The following is a 20,223-nucleotide window of genomic DNA, read 5'->3' on the forward strand; positions in this document are numbered from 1 at the left end:
GCGCTACCCAGGCTTGACTTAAAATGGTTAGTAATCCAATTCCCCCAAATTGTTCTCCCTCTGCACATTTAAAACATTTCTGGTAATTAATGGGTGGTGTGTTACTCCTTCCTTTAAATTTCCTGAAAAAACGTAGGTTTATGGACAGCTTTTTCTGCATAGGGGAGTTTTGTATACTATTGTAAATTTACACTATGCTCTTGATTTCTCCGGCTGTGTTGTTTCAGCCAATGAACGATACAACAGAATAGAATTTACAATCCAGCATGCAGTACTTTTATTGGTATTAGTACTGCCCTCGTTTTGTGGGGTAAACTATATAAAGACCAAATTTGGTAATTACATAACAAATCTGTCTGGAGTTTCAAATAGTTAAGCAGTCTCTTGCCATTACAACAGCTTCTATTAAAACATGTCAATGACTGAAGAACCCTTAACATTTATTTTTAATATATCTGTTTTAGACTACTAATGCCTCCCAGTATGAGGGTGAAAATAATCCAATGGCACACTATAGCAAGCAGTGCTTTACAAAACCGAACTAGTTACCTTTTTCGGAAACAAATCCTTTTATACTTGAACTCAAATTAATTTTTTTTAAAGCAGTCACTGTATTTAGACTATTTTAATGATTTTACCAAGAAAAAAACATGTAAAGTTAGTATTTTCATAAAATTCAGGTGATCAGCAAAAGCTACATGTATGAATGCATTGCAGCCTAACAAGTGGTAAATTGTGTGCATGTGCATTCTTCAGATTCACTTGGGCAGCTCGGAGAAGAATGGGGCATGGTCTTTAATAATGACAGATGCTGCTTTTGTGGGTATCACATTTATGATTTGGCTCATATTTTATGCATCTGCTCTGAGTTGTCCAGAACGAATATTCTGACACTGAGCTGAATAAAACAGGTACAAGGGTCTGTAATGAAATTGAACGTTGTTGCTGTAATGGAGAAAACTGCATTCGAACTGGCAAATTTGTTAGACTTATGGGTGATATAAAGATTTAAAACAGTTAAGTAAAAAGTGTTATTATTGCTTAAGCATGCCTTGAATTGAACGCAGACTATTATTTTTAGGTTGAGCTTGATCCTGAGCCAGCGCGCATGCGCTGCTCTGCCGATCTGTTGTAGTGCAGTACGGAAGAGAAGACCCGCCCACTCCCCGTCCATATTTTTCATTGGCTTGTGTCTATGTCCTTCCTAAATGCTGGATTCTGATTCAGCAATTGGCTTGTTAGTCCCTCCTTAGTACCGCCTTGTCCTTGTTTGTCACCTCCCATGGTGGCAGGCCCCTTTACTTCGGTTGTTACAGGGTACGTCTTTTTTAGTCTGTGAGCAATACTTTATTTATTGAGTTGGTCTTCCTGCAGGCAGAACACGGGCATCCGCTTTCACTTTAACACGGGCGCCCAGCACCTTTTCTGTCCCCTCCTCTTCCACCCTCCCTCCTCGCCCCACATTAGCAGAAGCCGCGGGGTGTATTGACATTCACCCTGGCGTTTGATGGCACCAGGGTGCTGTTCTTCGCCTCCTGCCCCCCGGGGTGGGCCGTGCTCAATAAGCGCCAGCATACCAGGGCGTAGCCCTCCCGCGGCGAGGGAACAGATTACGGAACAGCTAATGAAGGCCTCGTTCCATACAACAACCCTGCACGTGAACTGCCAATCTCCTCGGATTCCGAACTAAGAACAGTTTGCTTAGTAAACTTGCGGTTCCTATCATATTTTGCAGCATCTGTTCAATTAATCAATCAATCATGGCATTTGTAAAGCGCACTACATATTGGGGTGGAGGGAGAGCTGCTACTGTTCGAAGAGCCAGGTCTTGAGAAGTCTTCTGAAGGTCTTCGGCCTGCCGCAGGTGGATGGGGAGGGTGATCCATGTGTTGGCGGCGAGGTGGAAGAATGATCTGCTGCCGGTGGTCACTCGGATGCGGGGGGACGGAGCGGAGCTGGCGGGTGGGGGTGTAGAGGCTAAGTCGGCTGTTGAGGTACGTTGGTCCGGTGTTGTGGAGTGCCTTGTGTGCATGGGTGAGGAGTTTGAAGGTTATCCTCTTTTTGACAGGGAGCCAGTGTAGGTCTCTCAGGTGGGGTGTGATGTGGCTTCGGCGGGGGATGTCAAGGATCGGGCATGCGGAGGGGTTCTGGATGCGTTGATGCCGTTTCAGGAGTTTGGCCGGAGCTCCTGCGTAGAGTGCGTTTCCGTAGTCCAGTCTACTGCTGATGAGGGCCTGGGTGACCGTCCTTCTTGTTTCGGTGGGGATCCAATTGAAGATCCTGCGAAGCATGCGGAGGGTGTTGAAGCAGGAGGAGGAGACGGCGTTGACCTGCTTCGTCATGGAGAGGGTAGAGTCGAGGATGACACCTAGGTTGCGTGCATGGTCGGTGGGTGTTGGGGGTGTTCCTAGTGCTGTCGGCCACCAGGAGTCGTCCAAGGCCGAGGGGGTGGATCCGAGGAAGAGGACCTCCGTCTTGTCCGAGTTCAGCTTCAGTCAGCTGTTCCTCATCCAGTCGGCGACAGCCTTCACTCCTTCGTGGAGGTTGGTTTTGGCGGTGTGGGGGGTCCTTGGTGAGGGAGAGGATCAGCTGGGTGTCGTCGGCGTAGGAGATGATGTTGAGGTCGTGCCGTTGTGCGATGTGGGCGAGTGGTGCCATGTAGACGTTGAACAACGTTGGGCTGAGGGATGAGCCTTGGGGTACGCCGCAGATGATCTCGGTGGCTTCGGAGCGGAAGGGGGGGGGGGGGCGGAGAGGAAGGAGGAGGTCCAGTCCAGGGCCTTCTCTTGGATTCCAGCGTCGTAGAGGCATGTTCGTAGTGTGCGGTGGCAGACCGTGTCGAAGGCGGCTGATAGGTCCAGGAGGATGAGGGACGCGGTTTCTCCGTTGTCTAGCAGGGTCCTGATGTCATCGGTGGCGGCGATGAGGGCAGTTTCGGTGCTGTGGTTGCTGCAGAACCCGGACTGGGACAGGTCCAGGATGCTGTTCTCCTCGAGGAAGCTGGTCAGTTGTTTGTTGACAGCCTTTTCGATGATCTTCGCTGGGAACGGGAGCAGGGAGATGGGTCGGAAGTTCTTGAGGTCCTTGGGGTCCGCCTTGGGTTTCTTGAGTAAGGCGTTGATCTCTGCGTGCTTCCAGCTCTCCGGGAAGGTCGCTGTCTCGAAGGAGATGTAGATGGTTTTCCGGAGATGGGTTGCGATGGTGCTGCTGGCTTTGTTGAAGATGTGGTGTGGGCAGGGGTCTTCCGGGGATCCGGAGTGGACGGTGTTCATGATCTTGATGGTGTCGTCGTCGTTGATGTTGGTCCAGGCGATCAGGCGGTTGGTGCGGGTGGTTGTTGTGGGGGCAGGGGGTCTCAGTGGTTGCCGGGGTGGTGACGACATTGAAGCTGTTGTGGATGTCTGCGATCTTGCGATGGAAGAAGGTGGCCAGCGAGTCGCAGAGATCTTGTGAAGGTGGGATGTCGTTGGTGTTGGAGCTGGGGTTGGAGAGTTCCTTCACGATGTTGAAGAGCTCTTTGCTGTTGTGTGCGTTGTTGTCTAGGCGGTCTTTGAAGGAGGTCCTTTTGGCAGATCTGATGAGGGGGTGGTGTCTGCGGGTGGCGTCCTTGTGGGCTGTGTAGCTTTCCGGTGTTCGTTCACGGATCCAATTTTTGCGAGTTTTCGGCAGGTTCGCTTGGAGGTCTGGGGGTCTTCGGTGAACCAGCTGGTTTTCTTGCTAGTGTGGGTGTTGGAGGGCTTCTTGAGGGGTGCGAGGGTGTTGGCGCAGTCGTTGATCCACTGTTTGAGGTTGCGAGCGACGGTGTCAGGGTCGGTAGGATCTGGGGGTGGGCTCCAGGCGAGGGTGGTGGAAAGCTTGTCTTCGGTGACATTTGCTCCAGCAGCGGCGCATGGTGGGATTCCGGAAGGTGAAGTGGATGCAGCGGTGATCGGTCCAGTGGAGCTCGGTGGTGTGGTTGAAGGAGACGTGGGAGCTTGCGGAGAAGATGGGGTCAAGCGTGTGGCCGGCGGAGTGGGTGGGTGTAGTGTCGAGTTGGCGAGGTTGTGGATCAGGGTGGAGGAATTGGTGGTGTTGTTGTTCTCGAGGTGGTTCCAGAGGAGGATGTAGTCCGTGGAGGCGAGGGCGTGTGTGGTGACGAGGTCGGTGATGGAGTCGCTGAACTGCGCTCGTGGTCCGGGGGGGGGGGGGGGGGGGTCTGTAGATGAGGGTTCCTCTGAGGGTAGTTTTGGGATCGGTGTGGATCTGGAAGTGCAGGTGTTCGGCGGTGCTGAGGGTGTCGTCAGGGTTGGTTGAGACTTTGAGAGAGCTCCTGTGGACGATGGCGATTCCTTCTCCTACTCCATTGGTGCGGTCCCTTCGGGTGATTTTATAGCCCTCCGGGATGTCGGGTGCCGAGGAGGTGTTCAGCCAGGTCTCCGTCAGGAAGGCGACGTCTGGGGTGTTGGAGTCCAGTAAGTCCCAGAGTTCCACGACGTGTTTGCATGCGGAGCGGGTGTTGAGAAGAATGCATCTGAGGTGGTTGGGTTCTTTGGTAGGTGGGTTGGTGGGCCGGATGCTGGTGAAGCTGCAGTTCCGGCAGGAGAAGGGTCTTTGGGTGCGCTTCGGGGCGGCCCGGCAGCAGGTGTGTGATCGTCCGGCGTTGAGTGCATGGAGGGTGCTGGAGTCGTAGCAGAGGCGGGCGTCATGGCGTTCGCGGGGGCCAGGGGTCCTGGTGCTGGGCGCGGTCCAGGTGCGGACGGGCAGCAGACGGGCTTACCTTAGGCGTGCTTTCGGCGCGCCCGCTGCGCACGTCCGCTGCGCAGCCATGCAGCGGCCACCATATATGGGGAGGTGGGAGGGAGGAGCAGCTGGGAGGCGGGATGTAGGGGCAGCGAAAGGACAGTCAGGGGGGCAGGGCCGCAGGGGGACGCAGCGGCGGGAGCGGTGAACGGCACGGAGGGCAAGGGCACAGAATCACAGGGGTCACAGAAGGAAAAACGGGCACAGATCACGGGGGCACAGAAGGAAAAACGGGTACAGATCACGGGGGGCACAGATGGAAAAACGGGCACAGATGACGGGGGCACAGAAGGAAAAACGGGTACAGATCACAGGGGGCACAGATGGAAAAAAGGGCACAGATCACAGGGGGCACAGATGGAAAAAAGGGCACAGATCACGGGGGGCACAGAAGGAAAAACAGGCACAGATCACGGGAGCACAGAAGGAAACAAGCATTGGCATAGCCAATAGGTCTCGCCTTTGGGACCTTATAAGTGTTTAGCCATGCAACAGTTGCATAACTAAATACTTATAAGGTCCCAAAAGCGAGACCTATTGGCTATGCCAAGCGGCCGTGAAAGTGATCGCGATCAAACATAAACTGTAGCTCTAGGCTGGCCTGGTAGCACTTTTTGGAGCCCTCTCAATAAGTATCGCCCGACCAGCGCTTGCGCTGGGTCAGGCGAGACCTAAAAAGGGCACAGATCACGGGGGTCACAGAAGAAAAAACGGGCACAGATCACAGGGGCACAGAAGGAAAACCGGGTACAGATTACAGGGGTCACAGAAGGAAAAACGGGCACAGATCACGGGGGCACAGACCACAGAAGGAAAAAGGGGCACAGATCACGGGGTGACGATGGGAACAGAAGGAAAGAAGGGTACAGGAGAAAATACAGGCACAGGGGGAAGACAGACAACAGCAGTCACAGACAGCAAAAGAGAAAACGATACGGGCAGTACAATGAACAACAGAACAGACCTAAGGCCTACCACTGGCCATCAGGGATGAGGCGCAGGTGGTAGCCTGCGGATGGAGGAGGGCCTCATCCTTCCTCAGCAGCGGCAGCTGTGGCAGGGACAGGACGCACAGGCGGTGCTGTACGGAGGGGGAGCGACCTACCTAGCACAGTGCAATGCTATAAGATATCAAACATTGCACAAAAATAAGCAAGCCATATATGGATGTACTTTTCAAAATAATCAGCCTATCTCTTCAAGAAAGACAAGCAATGCTTTACAATTCTTGCTCGTTCGCAATTTAAATTAAAACGTAAACGCATTACATATAGCAACGAATAAAGTTGCACATAAGCATTTACATGTGGTTAAAATTATCGATTCTAAGGACCACGCCTTCAGCTCCACCTCCACCTCCAATTGCATCATGTACTACGCTAGCCTGAGAAGGTGCACACATTTCGCCGCAGAGCAAACCAGGTTCTGTATGGCAGATTCAACATGGCTGCTGGGCATAATTAAAACAATGATTTTGATTGTTTGACCGAAAATTAAAGTAAAAGCGACTGCAGCAAAAGCCTATTGCTGTTCATCTACTACCAGTCCCCCACCCCCAAAATGCAGAACTAGGAAAGCAATTCAATGTTTTGATGCAATCTGAAATGAAGTAAGCAGACAAAACACAACACTGCTTTCAGATCCATTACAGCCATGATCCCGCTCTTATCAGCTGCTTGGCCTGCAGGACGCTGTCAGAAATCATTCCTGAACAAGACCCCCAAGATAAATCGCCTCCCATCTTTTATTTAAAAAGTCAAGATTTCTAGGAGTCAACATGCTTTTATGTATGCCCTCTGCATACATATTCACAAGTGTGCACTTCAATTTGTCACATTAACCCTTCAGAATGGTGACATGATCAACCTTCAAAACTAAAATGGCTCGCTGATGACGGAGATCCTAATCTGCGCCCAGACCCTGGCTAATTATCTTTGTCTGAGGAGCGGTATGCATTTTAATAGCTGTACACAGCATAAATGCAATCTTCCCAACGTCTCCATAAGTTATGAATATCCGAGCAGCTTAATGCACCTTACTAGCCATGAAATGTGAAAATGTAATCTGATAAAAAATGTTATGGTTGTGTTTTTTTAAATAATGTAGCATGTGGACTGATGTATAGTCTTTTTCTGCACTTTAGCATGATTTGGTCTCCTGTGTTATACGGAGCATTTTTCAAATTTCAGATTCAACATATTTCAGGTCTCAGGCTAAATGTTCATAAACCATCTTTCTGGTAACCTACAGGGTGGCTTAACATTAGGTTTTAGAAAAAAACGTGGCATTCCAAAGATTGTGGTATTCCAAGCATTCAGATTAATCTTCAATAGCTTACATTATACCTTTAATACCAGGAAGGTTATCTTCTTCTGCAAAAGAGAAGTGATAAAAACAATTCGAGATGACACCTAGCTTACGGGGGTGGACAATGGAGGCAAACATTTGTCGAAAAGGACAGCTAATGGCCAGCAAAATAGGAATTCAGGTTCGACATCTTAAAGTCAGACCTGATTGTGGGGGTGTAATGCCTATGAAAGGGAACTGGAAGCTAAAATAAGACCCGGCTTTAACTCTTGTTCCTAGAGCTGCATAAGACCAGTAGGTTAAAAGCGGTTATTTAAAAAGGCATTAAAGAGCATCATGACTGGGCTTTTGTCTGCAGCATTAAAGGTGGTGGTACATACACAGTGTAAGCCAGGAGAGAAGTGCAAATAACACCAAAACAATAACTCGATTATGTGGGGAAGAGGGAAAATCAGTTTCATGTTTTCCGGCCTCGAAGGAGGTGGGAGGTTCTTTACCTTTTAGTAGAATTTTTGTTCAATGAAACTGAGGCTTTCATATTAAAGGAAAACAAAAAAGTGATGGGCCGATTGCTTGAATTACTCTCAGCTGCTGATATTTAATCTTGGTAGTAATACGGTTGTTCGTGGTTGGTACTAAATGAAAATGCCACCAAGAGTGTGCAAGTAACTTAACATCTTAAGTGTCATCTCAGATAAATAGAGCTGTATATGCAACATTCCTCATTATACTGTAATTATATTCTTTATCACTTGAACTAGGCAAGGTTTGTCAACAACCAATATGGCAGGGGGAAGGTCAGACAAGGGATATATGCGAGCAGCTGGAATTTAAAAGTTGGGATGTATAATGAGGCGCTTGCCAAATATCTGGTTATAGGAAAAGATTTAGTAGTTAGTCATGTGAATTCAGCCAAATGAGTGCTTCCGTTTCACTTCACCTAACATGCTATCTAAACCTTCAATTCATCTAAAATCTTCAATCCACTCGGATTCATATTCATTGTTCCTGCAGTCAGGGAGAAGAGGCACATCTAGCCGTATGAGGATGGCTTCAGCTGTTTTCTGCTGTAAGGGGAGTCTGGAATAGAATCTCCAAGCCATTAATATTTTTTTTTCCCCCAAGTGAGTAATACTCTGCTATGGTAATATCACCTTTGTTCCGTAGTGATAAATATGTGAATCTGTTTAAGAATACACTTGTTCAAAATAGCAAGTGCATGGCATATTTGTGTGTTTATGCCATGCAAGTCAAATGTGGCCAGATAAGTGTCATGCACGCATTTAATACTCCAGCGCAGTTTATTACCACAGTAAAGCAAAACTAACATGAAGAAAGGTCAGTTTCTCCAGCATTTGATCTTTCGCACATTTCCATCCTTGAATTATTGTCAGGGTATAATTTAAGTATGTGAATCTGTTACAGATACCCATGCCGAGAAGCTGTAGTTGTCGCTAAGATACTTTTTCTTATGTTCTACCAGATTGATGTTACAATTACTTGGCACAGGGAAGCAACTCTAATAGTCAGAGGCCTTGTGAAAGTGTTTTTCACTTAATGCACACACTAACCCTTGCATCCTTGTTTTGTTCAAATACCTTTTGTTAAACACACATGAACAAATGCCATGTCATACACCATATATGCAAGTGTGCAAAGTGCAATATACTACTAATTACCATTACTGAGGAAGGAGACGGGCATCATGACCCATTCAAGATCTTGCCTGGAGGGAGTCGTGGCTCCACCCCACACTCAACAATGGTAATAAATAGCATATTAGCATATGCATATCTATTGATAGGTGTATACATATCACCCTCATACATTCCCCATATTCTTACATGTACAACTTTTATTTGTTTTGAAAACATAAATAAAGGGCATGATCATTTACAATGCCAATAACTCAAACTCGCGTAAATGCGAGACCTATTGCATTGCAAATGCTTGTTTAGATTCTGTGTGTAAAGACAGAATTCCAACGTGTTTTTTGTTTTTATTATGTAGGAGTTTATTGTATGATTTTAATTAATCTAACGATTTAGAAAAACTGATCAAATGCAAAAAGATGAACTGTCTTTCTGAAACAACTTGTTCTCTATAACCTTATACAATAAGGCTTGTATAACACCTATGCCTGATTACGATTTGCACAATACTGGTGGGGTAGAAATTCAGCACTCATAACTACTAATGACATTGAAAAACCTCACCTATATATCACGCAATCACAAGTAAAACCTCATGGATTAGGAATAACATAATTACAGGCTGAAATTCACAATGTCCACGTATTGCTCACTCCAAATGGTCTGAGGTTCTCACCTTGCCTCCTGCGGTTCCCGATCTTCCGGAAGCTACTTCCTTCACAGAGTCGATTCAGTCGCTGCTGCTTAATAAGCTCCATGATCTCAGGCTGTATCTTCTCTCGCAGCTCTCTAAAGACAAAAAAACTCTTCGTCAGCCTTAAAGCAAGAACAAAATGTTTTTTCAAGTACTGCCACAGGAATTGCCAAACCTCTAGTCAAGATACTCTGTTCATGGAGACACATTCTCTGCCTGGGTCTCATCCCTGGTGCCCTGATGGTTAGTGGCAAATGCCTGAGGACCAGACATTCCACATTCCAGGGGAACCAGGAGACTGGATACTACACATTTCTGCACTCCCACAGGTTTCCATAGTGTGAGGTATGATGGGGCATGTCATGCTGCATGGATGTCCCCGGGGCCAGAGTATCTCAGTTCCTGGGTCCCCAAGATGTTTTCTCATTCATAGGATAGACACACTGTGTCTGTGTTCAAGAAGGTAAACCACTGCACCCTAGAGAATGATAAGCTGCACTCCTGGGCTTGATATGTCCCAGGGGTCTGAGATCCATTTGTCTCAAAACATAAAACACGGTTTCCAGGGGCCGCTGTATGCAGGATCCTGTTCTGAAGGGTATGAGACAGTGTCTCGTCTTCTACAGGGCTCAAGACTATTTACTGGCATCTCTTGAAGAGAAACCCCAGGACCCACCTTCCCTGGTTCTGGACAAAGTGCCCCCCGATCTCTTATTTAGTGTCCTTGCATCTGCATGAGCCAAAAGGGTGCATGGGTGAATCTATGTGACCATTTTACGCACACGATTGGAGGGGACTGGAAGTCATCCTGGCTCATTCGTTCTGACTGCCGCAATCGCAGGATCTCCGCGTAGCTCAGACTGCGCAGTTTGCTCTTGAACTGATCCATAGAGTTTGGCTTGGAAGGTAAAGCCCTCGTTATCTGCTCTCGCACTACCTGCATCACCTGATGAGAGTGGAGAAACAGGTCAGAGCTAAGTAACAGCAAACACGATCTAGAAGGGGTTGTCAAAACCACAACATACATAAGAAACAAAGTACAACAACAACTTTAAGGTACTGGATGGAAAATACTGATGGGAAATACGAGAGGGGCACAGAGTGATAGACCAAGAGACAGCAAAAAATGCAGAGCGTTATATTATCACAACTAACGAGTGGATACATGAGAAGAGACAGCAAGCAGGAGTAAATACAAATGGAATGGAAGCTATCAGGTACAGGCTGAGATAAGGAAACTAAAGACACCAGGGTCTAGCAGACACAGACACTCAGAGGTAGCAGCAAGCACCGACATCGGCAGGAAGCAGCATTCACAGAAAAAGGCAGGCAGCCGCTGGAACAGACACTGTCAAGAAAATAAGAACAGATACCGGCTGGAAGCAGGATTCATAGCAAGCAAAATCAAATAGACCTGCATGCATGGGGATTCTGAAAGGGGCCGACAGTGGCAGCAACAGGAACAAAGCAGAATATAGGGATCATGCAGTAGTAGCAGCCATAGATGTCTCCTACTAGCTGGTGCAGTAATCAATATGAAGCAACTTTTACAGACCACAGCAGGTTGCAAGAGGCAGAGAACATCTGCGTTCAGTACAAGGCAGAGAAACCAACCAAAGCAGGGCATACACATCAAACAAGTAGACCACATGCAGTCATGAAATATCAGTAACCACCTATTTGCAGTTTATCAATTTTATTAAATAAGGCAAAGATGTCTGCAAAGGAAGGATAAACAGGTTTCTTGTGATCACCATATTTGGCTTTGAAATACCAGCAGTGAACAGCAGCAGCAAGCTATATATAGCAGACATGGACAGCTGTTCATACCAGCAATAAACAGAGAAAATAGCAGGTGGCATGCAATAGCAGCTTAAGATACAGTGGTAGGTTCTGAGATACCACCAGCACTAGTCAACGTCTCAGCATCTAAACCTTTGAGAAGAGATCTTACTATACACATTAGTTCAATTATATACTCAGCCATATATCAAAAGTGAGAACATCTAATTTAATTACCTTCCAACAGCTACATTTACCATCTGCAAGCCTTTGAGCAAAGACCGAGTTCACACTGAGACCTTAGTGAGGAACTCTCCCTACACGCATATAGTTTAAAAGGATTCTCATGAACATCTCGTTGATCAAAGTCGCAGAAAGGGATCTGAAAATACACAACCTTTGCGTGTGCATTTGTTTTTGTGTATTTTTATGGTACAACCGAATACTACTCGTGGTACAGAAAACTGTTTACAAGAGTTTACCATGATGATTCCTAAGGGATTGGTGTAAAGGCAATAACAGACATGTCCAAAACACAGGAAGCAACAAGATTAGGAAAGATGTTTAGAAAATGGGCCAGATTAAAACAGATGACGGTATTGATGGGGCATACACTCAAAATACAGTCACAGATGTAACTGTAATTAGTGTTGTTACCAAGGTAGAGCCGGCGGGTTAGGTGAAGGGTTACCTGAGAAGCATACTTTCTAGTTTTTTTTCCGAGTTGTTGCTTTGTGCTCTTGTCTCTGGGGAGTTTCAAGCATCCACTGACATTTACACTGCTCACACTTACACTAACCTCCCCTCTGGTTTTGAATCTGGAACACAGCACACAGTCATCAGTAGAGTCCGCAGCACACATTTGCCCTGGACAGAAGAGCTCACCTTATTGAAATCTTCTGCTGTGGCTCTCATCTCCTTCCATGTTTTGTTCAGCAGCTGGATGCAGATGCAAAAGAACTCCTCAAAAGCCCGGTCATGAGTGAAGAACATTGGGTGGTAATCATTACGACCCTCGTTAGCTTTACAAAGAGAGACACCTTGGGTTAGTAAAAATAGACCAGACTATCTCTGCACACATATCCTGGATACTCAAGGCAAACTTACGCAACTCTCCAACCTGCAGGATCTCACACAGCATCCTGGTGAGCTCGATGGCACTTCGTCCGAATGGACACTCGTGCTTATCCTCACGGCTGCTGTTCTCCAGCACGATCTGCAGAAGTGAATGTGAGCCACAGTGACCAAAAGCAGAAGAATACATGCAGAATAATGGCACAGAACATCATTTCACATAAATGTATGCAAAACAGATTGTGTATTATATAGATAAATTGAGTTGTATCAATGGCTACTGACTAGATTAGTCCTTTCATTTTATGCCTAAATAAAGAACAGAAGTATGAGCTATTAAGCAAGGTGTGACCTGGTGTGAAGACCTAGGTGGCTGGTTGAGTCATTAAGCTACAGCTTTGAAATGAATATTACGTAGGTTGGAGTGCCAGAAGTACTGAATTTAAAGGGCAGACATGCACTTTAATAATGCATGCTTTAAGAGACTGGAAGACTCCGATCTCTACTTACAACTTTGAGGGGGCTAGGGGTGAGAAGGGCTGCATGAGATCCCTGATCAAAGGAATGTATGTGGCGAGCTATTCCCTCTACGGTTAATGTGTGGATTCTCTTTGCTAACCCTACAGCATCACAAAGTTGTCTTCTTAAAAAAGCATTGATTAAATTAAATTGGCTTCTAAGAAATAGGCTACAGATGCGGTAGCAGTGCATCAGTATAAATGGCGTTGCAAAAATCGAATCGCAAACCAAAGGGCGCCTACTGGTGTGATACAACAAAGGAAAATTTATTTTAAGCCTATAAAGGTAGAAAAGACAATTCCTTGCCGCTGAGTTAGCCGGTGACACCTCCAAGGTAAACCCTTCAATTTTCACCTTTAACGAGACAGGTGAATTCTTCCGGAAAACAGAAGAAGGCAATGCCACAGTGGGCTCATTCTACCAGAGCTATGGCCAGTGAAGGCCCACAAAAGTCTCATTTTGGGCCAAGGCATAACATTTGTATGCAGAGAACAATCCCTCCGGATAAGGTCTATTTCTGGACTGCCGGTCTGTTAGCAACAGATAACCCCACATTTCTCTTCTTACCAGCAGAGTACTCCACAAAACAGTTTGCTCCACCCGGTGCTCCTTAGTTCCTTAGATACTCTGGGGTCAATCCAGAGAGCCGTCTCCTTTTCCATAGAGAGCAGTGAAGAAAGTAGGGAGCCTGTTAAATTGTCCCAAATGTATCTGGTTTTAACAGGCAACACCACTTTTGTCAGACATAATGTCAGAGTCCAAAGCACCAGTTTTTTTGGGAAAGTGGGATAGAAGATTGCATATGGTGGTTGTACTGACAGCACCTGCAGTTCACCGACAGGGTGTGCAGTAGTAATTGTAAAGTGACAAACAGTTTAAAGTTAAGTAGCCCTAAAGAATAGCTGCATGTATACTCAAACAGAATGCACAATAAGAGAGTAATAGCCAAATTAAGGCCCCAGGGAGGGCTAATCAGGCAAACGTAGAAAGGCCAAGAGGGCCGACAAACAGCATTTAATGGTGCATACGGCAAGGCATTGCTGTCCCAAATTCAGGACAACAGAACATGAGGCACCTTTTTCAGAAGGGGACCCCTATGAAGTCAAATGCTGTCTCCAGTGAAGTACAACACAAGCCTTCTGGAAGTTTAAATAGTCCATCATCAGGATAATGATGCCGGGGCAAGAGTCCATGTTCCCTTCATCATCTTTGCCATGTGGAGCACTCCAAAATTCTTGTACAAGATGGAGTTCACCCCAAAAAGGCCTCAAGGTGTCCAGGATATTGGTCCTGAGGGACAGGCACAGCAGGAATATCTTCAAAGCTGTGCCTTATTAATCTCATTAAGTGACATTAGCCATCCTAGCCAAACTCCGCTCCTAATCCGCATTCAGTGTGGCCTCCGGTAAAGTAGTGGATATGCTGCCCAGTGCTAGAGAGTGGCCTGGCGGAGACCTAACAGGGTTGGATTACAGTGGGGTAGGCCCCACCAAAACAGACATCTTGCAAAATCCAAATCTACCTTCTCCCAAAGGCTGGTGACAACAGTGTATCCTTCAAAGTCCAACGTATGTTGAAACATAATCACTCTTTGCAGTTGTTGACAAACCTTTCCAACTGTCTGTCTACCCATGGCCATCAGGACATTGTCAGCAAAATCCCTATGTGCTAACAAAATCACTGTCACACACAGGTTGGTAGTTTGAGCTTATCTTTTAACAACAACCAGACTCATTATATAATTTGGATGAGGTTTGCCTTAAAATATTTAGTTGGCTTGCAAGATGCTTCAAATCAGGCCATCCATCATTAGCATTCTTACAATCAGTCTTAAGGACATCATCACTTTTCTGTCCCTCAATCTATTCATTATCTTCCATGATTCAATTATAACATTTAACAACATGCTGTACTGCTACCACACACTCTTCAACTCTGTATTCACCTTCATGCTCGTCACATATAGGCTGTCTGGAGAGGCAATGAATATGTATGGTTGCTCCACCGGTAAATGCTGCACATAAGAATTGAACACTTGCATTCTGGACAATGTATGAATAGATCTAGAAGAAGCATTACCTATGTATTTTTACCCCCAAAAAATAAGTGCCCGACTTGTGATGTGCACATAGGGTGACATGTTCCCCACACAAGTCGGACTAGGGCCCACAGCGAATCCATTACTCCTTGAAGGCCTCAACTTGATTTGGAGCCATGAATGGCCAGAAAAATTCAGACCACACTGGATTCCGCTGTGGAATGGGGTCAAAGTTTGGCCTTTCGAGTGCCAACTGCATGATCTCTCTCTGGAGTGGAAGCCGACGTGGAGCTAGGGGACACAATACATTCTAGTTTGAGTCCTGCTGGTTTTCTATCTGTTATGGAAATAACAGTTTTATGCTTAGTCCTGTGTTGTTTTTCAAAGGTCTATGTTTGGAGGGCGGACTGAGTTTGTACCTGTTCCACTTGGTGTTGCTACGGGCTCATCACTCAGCCAAAGCAAAGTGCTATACCAACACCGTCAATAAAGCCACCAATGGAAGCAGAACACTTTTCAAGACGATCAAGCACTGCATCAGCCCATGCCAGATCAACCTAATACTCATGCCACAAAAAAGTGCGATGCTGTCAGCCTCTTCTGAATAAATACAGAAGATCCAACAGCACATCAACAACACCAAGCCTACTTCACCTCTTAAGCCCACCCCCTTCCGAGAATCCCGCAATGGTCATCATTCAAAGCCCTCTATCTTGCAGATCTTGTAGACCTAATCATATACCTCCAAGCCACTTCTTAGGAAGATGAGATCTTGACTTTCATGAAAGCTATCTCTGGGAACACTCTCTTATCCCTGTGCACAACTGTCAATTCCTACCTCACTCAAGGCATCCTCCCAAAAGCTCTCAAGACCGGCCAGATCCTCCCACTCCTAAAGAAACCTACACTAGACCCAGATGACCCTGCCATCTACTGAGGCATCACTAACCAACCATACATCAGCAAAATCACTGAAAATCCAGTCTGATCAATTCAACCACAGTAATGGTAACCATCTCCTGCACGACTACCAGTCAGTCTTCAGCTTATGCTGAAGCACAGACACTGCTACCTTACACATTGTAAACAATGCTCCCCTGAGCACAGATGACCCCGCCTCCTGATACTGATGTACCCTTCAGCTGCCTTCAACACAGTCGACCATCCCACCTTTATACGAACCTTGGAGTCTCAAAAGGGATTCATCTGCAATGTCCTTCACTGGTTCTTCTCCTTCCTCTCCAACTGACGCCAGTTTGTTCCCATGTACACCTCAAGGTCTGAGAAGTTCCTATCACCTGCTGAGTTCCCCAAGGTTCCATACTGTCACCTGTAACCTTCAACCTCTACATACAGCTGCTTGGTGCTTTGCTCATAGATAACATCATCAAGTCTCACCAATATAGCAATGAAACAACTCTACTTGAAAGCCTCCTCTGCTTCAGATTACCAATGCCTCATACTCCGATTGGTCATTCAGACCTCGATGTCCAGCGCCTACCTAAGGTTCACGCAGACCAACTCAGAATTCTTGTTATTTGCCAAGAACAACAAAGAAGAAACAATGCAATTAACCTTGAGGGCTTCAAACCCCTAGTTTCAGACAATGCCAAATCACTTGAAATCATCATGGAAACCAAAATCACACTCAAGGAACACATTGTCTAAAAAAAAAAAAAATACAATGACGGCCTGGTACCAGTTCTCTCTTCTAAGCGCCTGGATACCCTATTGGGTGATTAGCCATGCATTATAAATCCTGATTGATTGATTGATACCACTGACGAGGCATTTAAGCGCTTTAAGCTGGGCAAAACACTGCTCCAGGGCCCAAGGTTAATGGTTAATCCAGTGGTGTCTGGTTAATGTTGGATATTGGGATAGTCTTGTGCTCTCAAGGAGGCCATTCCATGCATTTTTCTATTGTGTCTTTAAAGTGGATTAAATTACCTGGAGTTAGGCATGATCATTAGTGGTGTGGGTTGTGGGAGAGGTACATGATTCAAGAAGATGGCTGGTGGGAAAAGATTATGTATTGCTAGGTTGCAAGATATGACTTTCAAAGGAGGACAGGTTGTGAGCTTTGTGGTGTGGATAGTTTGCAGAAATACAGCAACAGGTTAGGGCAAAAATGCAGATGACTGAAAATAAGCTGTACTTTGACAGAGGAGGCATGGAAAGGGTGGAAAGTAAGGAGATGGTCATTCAGAAGAAAAAATTAGTGGCAACAATCTGAGGTTTCAAGGGAAGGTCAACATTTGTATGCAGGTTTTTAGAAATATATAGTAGACTTGAGATAGCATGCACTCTGGGGATGCAATACCTTAGAAGGAAACATCTTTATTTGCATGTGAGATACTTCTATATTACATACTTTGATAGGCCCTAGAATCAGACGAGTCTGTCCACTACTGCTAGCCCACTGCTTCAGCATGGACAGGAGAGCTCAGGTGTAATGGATTCATATATAGGGAAATATCAGGAGTTTTAGGCTGTGATGAATGAAGAAGTAACCTCATGATCAAAGTAATTTGAGAAAATATGAAAGCTAAATAATGAAAACAGTACATGCAAATATCTAATGCACACATCGAAATGAAGATTCTGTAAACACTGGAGTATAGGTCTTCTAACGTGTACCCTTGAAGTTGGCCTGATAGTATTAAGTATCAGAGCAAAATTGGATCAATTTGGATGCCCCAGGTTTATTATGGCACAGGATGAAGGTGAGAATATCTTCCCAGACAGTGGAAGTGTACTGCCTGCATTCTATTAGCTGGAGGAAGAGACCCAGGGAGAGAGAAAGAGAGAGAGAGAGGGAAAGAGAAAGAAAGAGAAAGAGAGAGAGAAAGAGAGAGAGAAAGAGAGAGAGAAAGAGAGAGAGAAAGAGAGAGAGAAAGAGAGAGAGAAAGAGAAAGAGAAAGAGAGAGAGAAAGAGAGAAAGAGAAAGAGAAAGAGAGAAAGAGAGAGAGAGAGAGAGAGAGAGAGAGAGAGAGAGAGAGAGAGAGAGAGAGAGAGAGAGAGAGAGAGAGAGAGAGAGAGACTTGACAACCTTTAGAAATTACAGGAAGCCTTTTGTTTGATAAAGAGATGCAGACGTCTTCCTGAGCACTGCTATTTGGTGGATGGCAGGAGTGAGGGGTGGAACTGAAGTTCTGTTTTTCATGATGAGAAGGTTTCTAGGCCAGACCTGTCCTTTGTCCCGAACTGTTGCTTCAGGAAGGATTAGGAGAAACAGGTGCTCCAAGTTGTGGGTGTTCCAGCTCAAAGCCAGCCAAAAAACTTTCTGTTGTGAGAAGCCTAGCTTTACAAAAAGTCTGTGTCTCCAGGGCAACCTGAGAGAAACAGACACCTGAAAGTGAGCCAGACAACGCCAATGTAGGCTTTGCAAACACAAAATAAATGTATTTGCACAAAAAAGCTAAAAGTAATATATTTTAAGTTGTTTTTTAATCTAGGTGTTCTGCATTCATTTTGTAATGGAGTGATAAGTAACAAAACAGTTTTGACCCTATTTGAGGGAATAAAAAACATGTGTCAGAAAGGCAAAAATACTAGGTGTGCACAGAACACAGCCTTTATAAATGCAATCTATTTTAAGTGGCCTGTGGAGGATCTGTGACTGACTGCAGACCATAGAAGCTTCCCTAATTCAGAGATTGTACATGATATGGCCGGCGCATAATTTCAAAGGTGTCCCAGTCAAAAGTGGCATGTCAGCGCTATGTAAAACACATTGCTTACACAAATAAAAAGATAAGCTTAAATCACTTAGCATAAAAGTGTGCATTAGCACATGGAGAGAGGACACAATTTGTGAATAAATATAACAAGGACAAAACCTAAGTACAAATATAATAAAATCGGTTCTCACATGTGTTGACAAAACAGGTCTCTCTAGACCAGAAAACAAATTGTACACACTTCTAATACTGTGCAGTTGGTTAGAAATGCAAAGCATAAAAATATTTTAAAATGCAATAATGAGCAAAGTAAGCATAAAATAAAAATATCAATTCTGCATAGAGCCATCAAGCACACACTTAATCCAGAGTTCAGAAATAGTGCACGGTACGAAAGAAACAAAAACCAAACAATATTTGAGGCAGAATCTGTGGTAAAATATTTGATATCTACAATGAGAAATATGAATATTATAAAATATGTTGTTGTGCTCAGTGGCAGGGATAAAAACGCAAGGTACTAAGATAATGACAAATATATGCCAATGTGGCCAAAGAACACAAGATCACAAAGTGCAAGTAAGTACATAAAACACACAATCATGCTTTTGTAACAAAAAGAAAACTGAAGTCAAGGTTGAAATAAATACAAAAGCAAAATTAAGGCAACCAAAGCCTGTAGAGGAGGAAGCAAAAAGAGTGTCAGGGCCAACATTACGAGAAGAACTGTGAAACATCCATGGCAAAATGGCTCATCAAGTTTCTACCCAGTGACATTTGTGTATTAATGTGAGAAACTCAACCAGGATAATGGTCATGAGGGTAGCGATAACGGATGCCTGTCATTTCTGTGCTACTTACTGCAAGCGACATAGGACAGGAGCATTCAGAAACACAAAAAATGGTAGTAGTGGAACAAATTATTACCCTGATGTAGGTATCCTGGTGGTATTTTGCCAAGTACAGCATGTTGTCCAAGGCCAGCATTCCAGGGGGAGTCTGGGTGAAGTCCAACGCAGGATTGATGTGGTTCTAAAAGATTTTCCGGCAAGATGAAATGGTGAAATGCAACATTAGTACATATGCAGTCAGAGAAAAGAAGCAACTTGTTTCTACACCCTCTCCATTCTCAATCAAAACTCCTCACTTTACCTCCAAGATGTATGGAGCCAGAATCCTAGAATTACTCAGATCATCTTGACCTGCCACATAATATAAGGAAAGAGTGGATCCAAGAAACTCTGTATTTAATCACAATTATCCCTCTAATTTAAAGAAAACCCGCACAAATACTCAGTACCTTAGTGTAACCCGTGGACCCAAGATATACCCATCCACACCCCAGTTATATTTTGCAACTAACTACACCCATAAGAAGTTACCTTACTCATTGTGTACTTTGTGTTCCGCGACCAACAAATAACACAACAAGCAAGGGCTTTCATAAAGAGCCAACAAAAGGTGTGCTCTCAAGTTATAAAGCGTTCCTTTGTGTGCTCATACCCTTGAGTGAACAATACCAGCAATGCATGTCAGACGATCACTGTGAATCAGAATGCAAACAACTGATTGGGAGGTTCATCTATATAAATACAAATTAGAAACAGTGTCGTGTTTGCTTAAAAATCAAGCTGAAGTGCTATGATCTAAAGAAACGTCAAAAGAAAATCTAACCGGGTCTCCTATACCCCAAGA

General features: G+C 45.1%; 1 protein-coding gene across 4 annotated transcripts in view; it reads right to left on the reverse strand.

Moving 5' to 3' along the window:
• The window catches only part of ELMO2 (engulfment and cell motility 2), a 417,013-nt gene that overhangs the window by 52,907 nt on the left and 343,883 nt on the right, over window positions 1-20,223 (reverse strand). For all 4 annotated transcript variants that reach the window (XM_085619396.1, XM_085619393.1, XM_085619394.1 and 1 more), the window contains 5 exons: window positions 19,456-19,560; window positions 12,322-12,430; window positions 12,100-12,236; window positions 10,215-10,378; window positions 9,415-9,527 (listed from right to left, as the gene is read on the reverse strand). In XM_085619396.1, coding sequence (XP_085475522.1) covers window positions 9,415-9,527; window positions 10,215-10,378; window positions 12,100-12,236; window positions 12,322-12,430; window positions 19,456-19,560 — 628 coding nt within the window. The remainder of the gene's footprint in view (window positions 1-9,414; window positions 9,528-10,214; window positions 10,379-12,099; window positions 12,237-12,321; window positions 12,431-19,455; window positions 19,561-20,223) is intronic.

The sequence above is a fragment of the Triturus cristatus genome, chromosome 7, assembly GCF_964204655.1.
Source record: "Triturus cristatus chromosome 7, aTriCri1.1, whole genome shotgun sequence".
Classification (NCBI taxonomy): Eukaryota; Metazoa; Chordata; class Amphibia; order Caudata; family Salamandridae; genus Triturus; species Triturus cristatus.